Source organism: Sus scrofa, chromosome X (assembly GCF_054392235.1).
Source record: "Sus scrofa isolate SSC_HxYL_T2T_F1_AM1 chromosome X, Sscrofa_HxYL_maternal_Yorkshire_Landrace_v2.0, whole genome shotgun sequence".
In the NCBI taxonomy this organism is placed as follows: Eukaryota; Metazoa; Chordata; class Mammalia; order Artiodactyla; family Suidae; genus Sus; species Sus scrofa.
Genome location: NC_139401.1, coordinates 66,273,258 through 66,286,745, shown reverse-complemented (window position 1 = coordinate 66,286,745; position 13,488 = coordinate 66,273,258). Strand labels below are relative to the sequence as shown.

Below are 13,488 nucleotides of genomic sequence, written 5' to 3'. Positions count from 1 at the left end.
AAATGATAGTTAAGATCATGACAAAGAATGAACCCTCTAATGTAAGAAACAGAAGGCTAAGAGTTAGTCACTGAGAGATGACCATAATGAGAGATTGGGAGGACAAAGATTGGGACCGTGGCATTGCATTAAAGAAGAAGGGAATTTCCAAAAAAACCAACCAACCAACCAAACAAAAAAACTGAAGACTTATAAAAGTTATTATTATTTGTCTTTTTAGGGTTGTACTCAAGGCATATGGAGGTTCCCAGGCTAGGGGACCAATCAGAGCTACAGCTGCCAGCCTATGCCACAGGCAGCAACTTGGGATCTGAGCTGAGTCTGTGACCTACACCACAACTCACGGCAATGCTGGATCCTTAACCCACTGAGCGAGGCCAGGGATTGAACACAACCTCATGGCTCCTAGTAGGATTCTTTTCTGCTTTGCCACAACAGGAACTCCTATAAAAGTTATTTTCAAAAAACTTTGAATGAAAGAAAAGAAGGAAAGATTAGGAAAGTAAGCAATAGTGTCAAATACCTAAGAGGACTCAGAAAGATTAAAAAAAAAAACCAATAACACTTGATTCCCTACCAACGTGGATCTATGCATACAAAAGATTTTGGCCAATGACGTTAATGAAAGAGGCCTATCTGAAATAGCTTGTGTAATCATGAACTGTTTGCATGCATTTATAATCCTCCTTCCCTTTGAGTTCCTAGGTGCCTCTTCTTCTTTCCAAAGATTTTAGAATAACCCATTTAATGGGTTACTTACCATAACCTAAAGAGCTGATATTTCCAGTGTGAGCTGTGATGTGACTTGTCACCCAAGGGAAGTGGAAAAATACTTGAGTACTATCAAATACTTGAGTACAAATTTTACTCAAGTAAAGTCAAAGACAGAGTGAATCTGTCTATAAGGGCATGTTGCTGTATGTTTGATTGCTTGAGCTTATGTATTTGGTCATGAAGTGGGAAGAAGACAAATTATCCCTCTTTGAGTCAAAGTGTAAATTCTTAAAACATGGGAACTCTCCAAAAGAAAGAAGATAAAATCATTCTTGGCGCTGGCTGGTTGTTACTATAAATTTTGTACTACATCTTGAGATCTACTGATGGAAAGGAGAAACAAGACATACTTGGAAAACTTGAAAGAAAAATCAGCTGACGTATCAGGTGACATTGTGCTGCTGCCATATGCTCAGTTTGTGTACTTCTCATGGATATTTACCTTGTTCCTCATTCTCTTTACTACACCAAGAGCCTTTTACCACCAAAGTGAATTAAATCTTTCTTTTTACCCACACTAATTCTTACTGGATTCCTTTTCAGAGGGTAGCCATTGCACTGGTTCTTTGAGGATTTAGGCTACTTTGACCCTACAAGTTTCTGTTTTTATACATTTCTCTAACACAGTTTCCCAAAGCACAAGTTCCAGGATAGTAATAGGTGTTACTAAGTTTTTAAGGGATTGGGTTAAACAGTGCTAAGCAGGCTTTGTTTTTATGGCCACACCCATGGCATATTAAGGCACCAGGCAAGGGATATAATCCAACTCACAGCTGAGACCTACACTACAGCTGTGGCAATGACAGATCCTTAACCCACTGTGCCACAAGGGAACTTTGTTAAGCAGCTTTCTTTACTACAGGATTTATCAGAGCCTTTAATATCATAATGCCAACTGTGGATTTTTAAGAAGGAGTTCTATACACAGTATCTACGAAACTTATTGACCAAGGAAGGTGATAAAATTGAGGCGGGGGGGAAGGTGATTTATCTGGTATTGGGTATATTGAAATTAAGCTTTTCTTAGAGATTGGTGAGCTGGATGTATCGGTTTTGAGGGAAATTGCTTTTGAGGGAAATCTGAGTTATAAAGAGATATTTCAGACTTGAAACAGTGTAAAGTGAGAGAAGAGGGTGGAACCTCCATAAAAACCCAATATTTAAAGGCTAAGGAAAGGAAAAAACGCTAGTCTAAATTTTTTTTCCTTCATTTCCCAGCTTTATTGAGATTTAATGACATATAACATTGTGTAAATTTAATGTGTACAACATGATTATATATATATATATATATATATATACACATATATGTTTTGTGGTAGATATATATCACAAAATGATTACCACAACAAGAAACCACAAGTTTAGTTAACAATCTATCATATCATATAATGAGTGTGTGTGTGTGTGGTGACAACATTTAAGACCTATTCTCCTAGCAATATTCAAGTATATAATACATTATTGTTAATTATAATCACCATGCTGTACATTAAAACCCCAGAAGTTATGCATGTTATAACTGGAAGTTTGTACACTTTGACCACTATCTCCCCATTTCCCCTACTTCTCTGGAAACCACCATTCTATACCTTGTTTTGATGAGTTTGGGCTTTTTTTTTTTTTTTTTTTTTTACAATTCTACAGGTAAATACAGAGACCGTATAGCTTCTGTCTTTTTTTTTTTCATTTTTTAAATTAAAGTATAGTTGATTTAGAATGTTGTGCCAATTTCTGCTGTACAGCAAAATGACCCAGTCATACATATATACATTCTTTTTCTCATATTATGTTCCATCTTGGTCTGTCTCAAGGAATTGGATATAGTTCCTTACGCTATACAGTAGGACCTCATTGCTTATCCATTTTAAATGTAATAGTTTGCATCTACCAACCCCAAACTCCCTCCCCCATCCCCCTTGGCAACCACAAGTCTGTTCTCTATGTCTGTGAATTTGGTTTTTTTGTAGATATGTGCATTAGTGCCATATTTTAGATTCCATGTATAAGTGATATCATATGGTTTCTGTTTTTCTCTTTCTGACTTACTTCACTTAGTATGAGAGTCCTTTTCTGACTTATTTCACTTAGAATAATGCCTTAAATATCCACTTATGTTATCACAAATGGCAAGATTCCTTCTTTTTCATGACTGAACAATGTTCCCTTATATAAATATATACCTATATGTATATGTGTGTATATATATATATATATATATATATATGTATATGTATGTATGCACACACACACACACACACATTCTGTATCCATTCATCTGTCAATGGACATTTAGGTTGTTTCCATGTCTGGACTATTGTGAATAATGCTGCAATTAACATAGGAAGTGCAGGTATCTCTTTGAGATAGTGATTTCATTTCCTTCAGATGTGGAATTACTTGATCATATTTGTTCTATTTTTTTGTTTGTTTGTTTGTCTTTTTACGGCCACACTCGCGGCATATGGAGTTTCCCAGGCTAGGGTAGAATCGGATCTGTAGTTGTTGGCCTATGCCACAGCCACAGCAAAGGGTGATCCGAGCCACATCTATGACCTACATCACAGCTCACGGCAATGCTGGATCCTGAGCGAGGCCAGGGATCAAACCCCCGTCCTCATGGATGCTAGTCAGGTTAGTTAACTGCTGAGCCACGATGGAAACTCCATATTTGTTCTACTTGTAATTTTTTTCAGGAACCTCCATACTGTTTTCCATAGTGGTTGCAAAAATTTACAATCCCACTGTCAGTGCACAAGGGTTCCCTTTTCTCTGTATCCTCACCAACACTTGTTATCTCTTGTTTTTTTCAAGAATAGTCATTCTAACAAGTGTGAAGTGATATCTCATTGTGGTTTTCACTTGCATTTTTCTGCTGATTAGTGATACTGAGCATCTTTTCATGTACCTCTTGGCCATCTGTATATCTTCTTTGGAAAGGTGTCTGTTTAAGTTATCTGCCCTTTTTTTTTTTTTTTTTTTTTTTTTTTTAGGGCCGCACATATGGCATATGGAAGTTCCCAGGCTAGGGGTCAAATCGGAGCTACAGCTGCTGTCCATAGCCCCAGCCCAAGCAATGCAGTATCCGAGCTGTGTCTGTGAACTATACCAGCTTAACCCCCTGAGTGGGGCCAGGGATTGAACCTGCGTCCTCATGGATACTAGTCGGTTTCTTTACTGCTGAGCCACAACAGGAACTCCCATCTGCCAATCTTAAAATCAGATTATTTGCTTTTCTACAATTGAGTTGTATGAGTTTCTAAATGGTGTTTTAACTTTTGGTCCTTTGCTGTGTTTTTAAGTGCGTTTTTTTGTTGGTTGCCTTATGAAGAAGAGATATCTGTGTTTTTTATTTACCCTTAAAATTCTCAGAATATAGATTTAACAAAAACTTTAAAACAGAACTTCTTAAAATACAGATATAAAGTGGATTCCCCATAGTAGACTCTCAGAATGATTGAAAATTGGGGAGTTCCTGTCATGGTGCTGTGGAAATGAATCCGACTAGGAACCATGAGGTTGTGGGTTCAACCCCTGGTCTTGCTCAGTGGGTTAAGGATATGGCATTGCCCTGAGAGCTGTGGTGTAGGTCACAGATGCAGCTTGGATCTGGCGTTGCTGTGGCTGTGGTATAGACCTGCAGCTATAGCTCTGATTAGACCCCCTAGCCTAGGAACATCCATATGCCACGGGTATGTCTCTAAAAAGCAAAATAATAATAATAATAATCATGATAATGATAATAATAATAATAATAATAAAATAAAAAGGCAAAAAAAGAAAAAAAAAGAAAAGAAAATACCTCAGGAAAATTGTGTCAGAGGATGTAGTAACCTATATGAAATGCCTCTGCCAAGTGAAAAGTAATCCTGAGTAAAATGCTTTTGAACTATTGGAAAGGGGTGATTGTTAGCTTAGTGGTGTGGACATAAGGAAAGCCTTTATATGTGGAGACAGAAAATTACATACAAAAACTTGTATATGATTGTTTATAGCAGCATTATTCATAATAGCCCTAAACTGGAAACAACCCAAAAGTCCATCAACCAGTGAATGGATTAAAAAAATGGGGTATATAGGTACAATGAAATATTTATTCATCCACAAAAAGAATGAAGTACAGATACATGCTACAATGTGGATGAAACTTGAAAACATTACACTAAGAGAAAGAAGCCAATCACAAAGGACCACATATTGCATGCTTCCATTTATTTGAAATGTACAGAATTGATAAATCTGTAGAGATGGAAAGTAGATTAGTGATTGCCAGGTGCTGGGGATGGGAGAATGGGGAGTGACTGCTAATGTGTACTGGGCTTCTTGAGGATGCTGAAAAATGTTCTAGAATGAGTTAATGGTAGTAATTGCACAACTCTGAATATACTAAACATTGAATTTTACACTTTAAACAGGTTAAATTGCAAAATATATCTTAATTTAAAAATGCATTAATACAACAATAACAACAACCACCAGAGTGATGACCACTCAGGCTGCCTGGCTAGCATTTGAGTCCTTTAGGCCTTGGGGGTTGGGCTCAGAGAGGAGATCTACAGGGGCAGGGCAGGGGTCAGCCAGTGGCCAGCAGAGGAGTGACTCAGTGAAGTGCCTCATGGACAGTGACTGCAAGGGCTCTGTGGCAAGGAAGGAATTCATAGTGCCCTTCCCTTCCTTACACAGCCCCCACCCCTGGCCTCTCCCTTTTCCTCCCTTTTGGTTAGCAGCAAATGAAAGTCCTCTCCAAGGCATATAGCCCCTTCAGTTACGGGAAAAGCAGCTTTTGGGTCTCTGAGCAGCTGTACTGGGTCTTATGCTGATCAAACAATTTGTGCAGGGCGTCCATATAAGGGTGTGGTATTTGTCCACCATCTCCAGGCTTGGTTTCTCAATTTTGGGCAGAGGCAGGGGCTCCAACTGTCAAGAGAGATGAGAAAAGAGAGGGAGTGACTATTAGAATCTTCTCTTCCTTTAACCTCCCTCTCTTTCTGTGGGCCTGATCCTTTTACATCCCAAGTCAGCTCCCAGCTTCTCCCCCTGGGCCGCCCTCTTTGATGGTGGTAGGGGACGGGGAAGGGTTGGGGAAGCCTGAGGTTGAGGTTGAAGAAGAGTTGAGGTAGCCTTGGGGCTGAGAGCTGTGCTCACCCACAGTGACGATAGGCAGCGGGTATGGCAGGAGCCCACTGGAGCCTTGGCGGAAGCCTCATCCATAGAAGACACAAAGGTAGAAACCAAAGATCTGGCAGAAGTAGTTCTGGAACTTGTACATACAACTGTCCTTATGGAACAACACCTGATTGTACACCTCGGTTTCTCCAAAAGTGAAGGTGGGGACTAGATGAGCCCTGTTGGAAAACCCTGATTTATTTCCCACACATGGGCTAGGGTGGGGAACCCCCCACCTCCTGCCCCGAGGAAGAACATTTGATCCTGGCCAGGCTCCCATCTACTATAAAATCCCTGTGAAGTAAAGCATTCCTGCTCACACTCAGCATGGCTCCTGTATTTAGTGTCTCTTATCCTGAAATTTTTCAAGGCCAGTGAGAACACTATCTCTGGGCCAGGATCCTAAGGGCAAGATATGGGGGAAGAGTTCCACTGAGACCCACATCAAATCAAGAAAAAGCTTCTAGGAAGTGTCATGAAGGGGAATATCTGTTTCCACTAGTGGGAATCACTGAGAAGATGACAGTGGTTCTGCACAGACATGTGTGTGTGAAGTGCCCTTGGCCCACAGGGAGTGGGCGTAAGGTATTCTCTGTCTTTGGGTCTTGAGATTAGAGTAGAGCAAAGTTGTTTCTCTCTCATAGACCCTGGGAATCTACCCTGATGGTGCCTCAGGTAGCAAAGCAGGCTCCTTAAGTCTTCCTGTGAGAGAAATGAGAACACAGTCTCTCTTCTACAAATCTTGGTAGGTTACCACTAACAATCTCTCAGCACTCTGACATGTGTTACCTTACTGCTTCCTCGCAGCAGAGACAGTGGAAAACATACTGAGGGGTTATTTTCTTTTTCCTACAGCTCCAGAAGCCCAGGTTCAGGAGGGGGATGGTGACTCAGGCAGTCAGTGAATATAGGATCCTGACTAGAACCCAGGACTCCTTCTTCCCAGCTCAGAGCTTTCTCCCCTACGTTATGTTCCAAACTGAAGAACAGGCCACTCAGACAAAGTCCTTAAAAGAAATACATCACCTCTTCTGTGAGTCTGCTATAGGACAGTTGTCCTTGTGTCCAGTGAGCTGGCCTGTTGACCTGATGGGGCCCCTGAAGCTCCAGCCTTGGGCTCCTGCTCTTTTTTTTTGGCTGCACCCATGGCATGCAGGTGTTCCTGGGCCAAGAATTGAATCCGCACTGCAACGATGACCCACGTCACAGCAGTGACAATGCCAGGTCCTTAACCTACTGCGCACCACGTGAGAACTCTGGGCTCCTGCTCTTTACCTCCTCTCTTTACCCCTGTGTCAGAGTGGCTAATGTTTATCGCTTCCTGTGTGCCTGGCACAGAGGAGGTGTTTTATGTGGATTTAACCTCCACAATAATCCTATGAAATAGCTACAATTATTGGTAGCCATGTGATGAAGAGGAAAACACCAAGGCTCAGAAAGGTTGAGTAACCTGTCCCAGAGTGCACAGTAAATCATGAAGCCAGAATTTGTAATTAGGTCCCCTGACTCCAGACCCTACACATATACTCACCGTATGTCACTGCCTCTTGCACTTACCATTAACAAACAGATGTACATAGCAGTGTTGCCAGTGATAACATGGGCATCATCTATACACCAGGGAAGCCCTAGCCAAGCCAAGTCCCCCGACAGTGAATCTGGGTCTCTGGTTCAGCCTCCTGGGAACTGGTCCCGCTAGCTCAGAAGGAGTGGATGACCTAAATCTTTTTGAAATTCTATGGCCATCTCTCCTACTCATCAGTAAGTTCCATGAGGGTAAGACTCATGTCTGATTCATCTTGGCATCGCCTGCCAGGTCATGCTGCTCAGAGGCCACCCACCCATGCCCAGGGAGGGATACCTACCCATGCTGGAGGCCTTGTGCTTCTGGAGAATGAGGGTGGTGGTGTTGGGCACACTCCGCAGGGCCTCTCCCACTCCTCCCACTACAATGCCCACAAGGTTGCCAGTGCCATGGTTTAGAAGACAGTCGATGGCTGGCTGACTCACGGAGCACACGCCTGAGGAGAGCCAGGGAGCAGGGAGAGGAGTGAAATGATCAGGAGAGAGGAGAATGGCTGAGAGGAAACACCCTGCTCCACTCACTGGCTCGTCTGTGTGCCCTCTGTTCCCAGGGGTCCCAGGAGGAGGATCAATGAATGGGACAAAGGGTGTGGAGAAGAGACAGCTGTGACAGGCAAACACAATAGGTTTCCCTCTGAGGCAACATCTCCACTTCATGGGAGGCACAGTTTCAAAAGTATAGTAGGAAGGTTTTCCATGGGAGAACCAGAAGGACTTTCTGAATCCCAGCTGCCATCCTACCTTTTCTTTTTCCTCGATGGCCATTAATAGCAACAGCTATTATTTACGGCGCACATACTCTTCCACAACACTGTCTTGAGTGCTTTACTTGTATTATCTCATTTAGTCGTCATAGTACAACTAAGGTTAGACTATTATCATCAGCACCACTATCCAGATGAGGAAACAGACCAGTGGAGGTTCAGTAGCTTGCCCAAGGCCACACAGTAAGTGGCAGAGGCAGGATTCAAACCCCGGAATTTCAGCTCCAGAACATACGCTTTTAACTCCTAGGCTATGATATCGGGGGTCAGGGGTGAGGGGGGTTCAGAGGAAGGGGTTGGAGCCTAAAAGGGGACATCTCCAAGCTGAGAGATGGGCCAGAAGCTTTAGTAAGTATGAGCATAAGCACCCTTGGCCCTGAGGTTGAAGAATGAAGAGAATCTTGAAGAACCAGGACAATGTGGCCAGATGGGAAGTAATACCTGGGAAGATCTCCGAAAAGCCTGTGGCTTCAGTGTAGAAGTTGCAGAAGGCACCAAAAGTCAAGAGGCCGTGGGGGTGAATGCCCATGAGGTAGTTGCATTCAGGTGACAGGTCTTTGGTCTTCTGGATCTGCAGCCACAGAGAGAAATGGTGAAATGAGATCACATGAGAAAGCAAAGGTAAAGACACCTTGGGGTTCGGGGCACTCTCTAAAGCAGAGCTTTTCAGTAGAGAGGCCAGGGGTGGCTTTGAAGGGGTGAAACTATCGGGATTCTCCACCCCTTGGAGACCAGAGGGGATCTGGGGCAGCTAGAACTGCTGGGCCTCTTGCCTGTGGCTGCAAGTAGTCTCAGCCATGGGTGCCAGTGCCCTTTAAGCATGGGATCATCTTCTGTGAGTGCTGGGATGTGAAAAAATTTGGCAAAAAATTGGGGCGGTGTCCATTGTCTACTCCAAAGAGTGCTCAGTGGAGCAGCATAGCAGTACATTTCTAGGACTTCTTCCTGGTATTTCCTCTCCTTAACCCCCTAACAGTTCCAGCCTTAGTACTTTTATTGAGCTGTAAAAACCCTGTTTAGGAGTTCCCGTCGTGGCGCAGTGGTTAACGAATCCGACTAGGACCCATGAGGTTGCGGGTTCGATCCCCAGCCTCACTCAGTGGGTTAAGGATCCAGTGTTTCCATGAGCTGTGGTGTAGGTTGCAGACACGGCTTGGATCTCACGTTGCTGTGGCTTTGGTGTAGGCCGGCGGCTACAGCTCTGATTCGACCCCTAGCCTGGGAACCTCCATATGCCGCAGGAGCGGCCCTAGAAAAGGCAAAAAGACAAAAAAACAAACAAAAAAAAACCCCACAAAAAACAAAAAACTCCTGTTTAGATACCACTGCTTCTGTGAAGTCTTTCCTTACCCCTCATTGGAACTACCTGCATACCTTGTACCAAACCATAAGTATCTGCTTGCGTGTTCTCTGCCATTGGATGTGAGCTTATTTATTTATTTATTTATTTATTTATTTATTTATTTATATTTTATTTTCTTGTCCTTTGAGGGCCACACCTGCAGCATATGGAAGTTCCCAGGCTAGGGGTCTAATCAGAGCTATAGCCGCTGGCCTGCGCCAGAGCCACAGCAACAAGGGATCCGAGCAGAGTCTGCGACCTACACCACAGCTCATGGCAATGACAGATCCCTTAACTTAGCAAGGCCAGGGATCAAACCTGTGTCCTCATGGATACTAGTTGGGTTTGTTAACCACTGAGCCATGATAGGAACTCTGGATGCGAGCTTTGTAATGGCAGAGGATGGCATCCTACCCACTTTTCTGTACCCTAAACGTGCGGTACAGGGTAGGTTTTTCAATCAGTTTTTGTTAAAGTGATTTGGACTGTATTTATGTTCCTGCCTGTGTCATCTTGGAGGTCATGCCAAGGGCATCCAAAGTAGCCTGGTTGTGTAGCGAGTACCCAGTAGCAATGCTGGATCCTGAAGACTGTCTAGCCTGCACTGAGACTTCTCTGGGATACTCATTATCCTTAGGGACAGTTCTAGTCATTTGGCATCCATGTCTAGTATTACGGGAACTGTGAGGGATGCTGGGGAAGAGACACTTACTGAAATGGGGAAGTAGTCCCTGATGTGGGTCCAGAAACACCAGTTCCTTACCCAGGCCAATTGCCTGCCATCTGAGATAGAAATATCAGTAGGGGATGGTGTCTATGTGTGTCAAGACTACCCTTCCCACTCACCCAGCACTTCTCTAGCAGCATGGAGGGACCATGGTTCTGCCAGGGAGGTAGAAAAGGAAGAGACCCCAGGATGGTCCTGGCTTGCCCAGCTCCTGTGGCTCTAACTTGGTTGAAAGGCCTGAGGCGGGTAAGTGGCATTCCCTGGTTACAGGTTGAGGTGGAACACTCTTAGGTCCTATTATTTCTAGGTCCTTGAGTCCTACCTTGCTCTGGGGTCTTTCAGTCTAGGAACAACCAGGCGAGGTAAAGGACTGGTAGTGGCCACCAAGATGTAAACAGCAGGTAAATGACCAATGACTGCAAAATCCAAACTGATGAGGGAGCAGATCAGATCAAACTTGTGCTGCCAGCAAAACCTGACCACGTCCAGCCCCATTAAGAACCCTCCAATCCCTCCAAGCCTCTGGTCCTGGGTTTTTGCACAGTCCAGCTCCTGCCCATCCATCAGCCATGTCCACTTGTCCTTTAAACTTTCCCTCCATCATCTACCATATACACCAGCCCTATTTTTCTGCTTACCTGTCATCCTTGTCCACCTGCCCCCTTCCCCATCTCCCTACTCCTGTCCCCTGCCTGCCACCAGCTTTTTCCCCACTGCTTCCATTCATCCACCGTCTTTTCCCTTTTGTTTCCCTCCCTCCCTGTTCATCCCTGAACCCTTGTTTTGTTTTTTTTGTTTTTGTTTTTTTGTCTTTTTGCCTTTTCTTGAGCCGCTCCCATGGCATATGGAGGTTCCCAGGCTAGGGGTCAAATCTGAGCTGTAGCCGCCGGCCTACACCACAGCCACAGCAACATGGGATCCAAGCCGTGTCTGCAACCTACACCACAGCTCACTGTAATGCCGGATCTTTAACCCACTGAGCAAGGCCAGGGATTGAACCCGCAACTTCATGGTTCCTAGTCGGATTCATTAACCACTGCACCATGATGGGAACTCCCCTGAACCCTTGTTAAAATGATAGCTCACCCTCCCTTGCACATATACTATCCATACCTCCCCATACTCTGTTCATACAGCATCTGCATCCCTCTACTGTTTCCAATTCACCATTCCTTTTTTTTTTTTTTTTTTTTTTTTTTTTTTTTTGGCTGCACCCTCAGCATGCAGAAGCTCCCAGGCCAGGGATGGAACCGGTACCACAGCTGTAACCAGAGCTGAGCCACCAGGGAGCTCCCCCATTCACCATTCTTCTCCTCTTACCCAGTCACCATTCCTCCCATTATCTCTGCCTGCTGCCCTCCTCTCCCACCACCATGCTACTACTACCCCCCTCCCAGAATGGAAAACTCTATGGTTCAAACACAGGCTATACTTCTCTAAGTCTATAATGCCAAGGCTTCCCCTGCTCCACACCCTGTGCTTCCTAAAGATCATGAGCACATCATACCTATTCCATGGGCCTTACTTCTCTCCAGATGGTAAGGGTTAGGAACTGGCTGACATTAGCTAGATCTACCCATAGCTATCATGATACTGCTCCTCCTCCTCCCTCACCCCATTCTTACTATCCTCCAGGGCTCTATCTCTTCCTTTTCTCAGTACTCCTTGGCTTTACTCTGTAGCACCATCTGAGATGATCAAAGACCAGAGATGACACTTCCCATGAGCATAAAAATTGCTCCAAAGGTGGCCCTGGCCTCTAACTTTGGCTTTTTGCCATGCTCTCTTGGATTGGTACTCACATATGGCAATGTAGCTCAGGGGCCAGTGCAGAAGTACCAGACTCTGGGAGTGCTTAGGCTGCTTGAAACAAGGCAGGATGCCCAGGAGCCTGACACAGGACAAGATCTCAGAACAGCGTTCCAACCAAAGGAGCCATCAGCTTCTGGAAGATTGCTCGATAGTGAATGCCTATGATTATGAGGATTTTTCACCTGCCCTTTCCCTTCCTTTTCCTGCCCCACACCTACCACCCACTTAAGGGGGCAGGCTTTGGAGTCCTCAGCACTGCCCTGTCAGGTCTGAGCCACGGGCCTCCTATTTGCCCTTTGACTCTCTTTCCTGAGATTCTTAGGGCATCAGGATGGAGAAAGGTGAGAAGGGCTGCCATCCAGTCCTGGTGACCCAGACATCCAGAGAAGGGAAGCACCCCTCCCATCACAGGCCACTCTGAGACAGCAGGGGTTGTGATCTCAGGAAGATGGCTGGTGGGGAGGGAGTGCTGTGGGTTTGTGGGGATGGGGAGCACCTGGGGTTAGGTGTCTGTTGAGACTGTTCCCCTGAGGCAGCCTGGTTTGGGCTGTTCCCCTCTTTCAATTTTCTATTACAAAAATTTCCATACACACGCAAAACTAGAGAATGCAAGAAAATTTCATCTTTGTGTTCATGTGTTTGTTTTTTTCTTTTTGGGCTGCTCCATGGCATATGGAGTTCCCAGGCCAGGGATCAGATCCAATCAAAGTGGTGACTATGCTACAGCTGTGGCAGTGCTGCATCCTTTAACCCACTGCACCAGACCAGAGATAGAATCTGTATCTCCACAGTGACCCAAGACACTTCAGTCAGATTCCTTTTTTCTTTTTTTTTTTAACTGCCATACCTGTGGCATATGGAAGTTCCCAGGCTGGGGGTCAAATTGGAGCTGTAGCTGCCAGCCTATGCCACAGCCACAGCAACACCAGATGTACGACACAGCTTGTAGCAATGCCAGATACTTAAGCCACTGTGCTGGGCTCAGAATCGAACCTGTGTCCCAGCACTCCAGAGCAGCCACCGATCCAGTTGTGCCATGATGGGCACTCCTGTGTTCATCTTTTATGTTCATCTTCAATAACTAGTAGCATTTTGTCATATTTGCTTCATCTATCTCCCCACTCTTTTTCTTTTCTGGCAATATTTTAAGGCAATTCTAAGATATCATGTCATTTCACCCCTAAATACTTCACTATGTATCTACAAAAATATGGATATTTTCTTCCATAATAACAATGCTATTATCACCTTAACAAAATTAATTCCTCTCCAATAATATCTAATATTCAGTCTATATTCAAATGACTTTTTTATCATTG

The 13,488-nt window shown here is 44.3% G+C and overlaps 1 protein-coding gene across 1 annotated transcript; it reads right to left on the bottom strand.

Moving 5' to 3' along the window:
* Positions 1–5,094: 5,094 nt before the first annotated feature.
* Positions 5,095–12,283, bottom strand: AWAT1 (acyl-CoA wax alcohol acyltransferase 1; the record flags this gene model as incomplete). The annotated part of the gene is given in 8 exon segments (XM_003484124.2): positions 5,095–5,625; positions 5,628–5,691; positions 5,924–6,132; positions 7,806–7,961; positions 8,664–8,859; positions 10,343–10,413; positions 10,680–10,787; positions 12,160–12,283. Coding segments are annotated over 8 exon segments (1,014 nt in total), but the record flags the coding sequence as incomplete, so codon positions are not given.
* Positions 12,284–13,488: the final 1,205 nt, after the last annotated feature.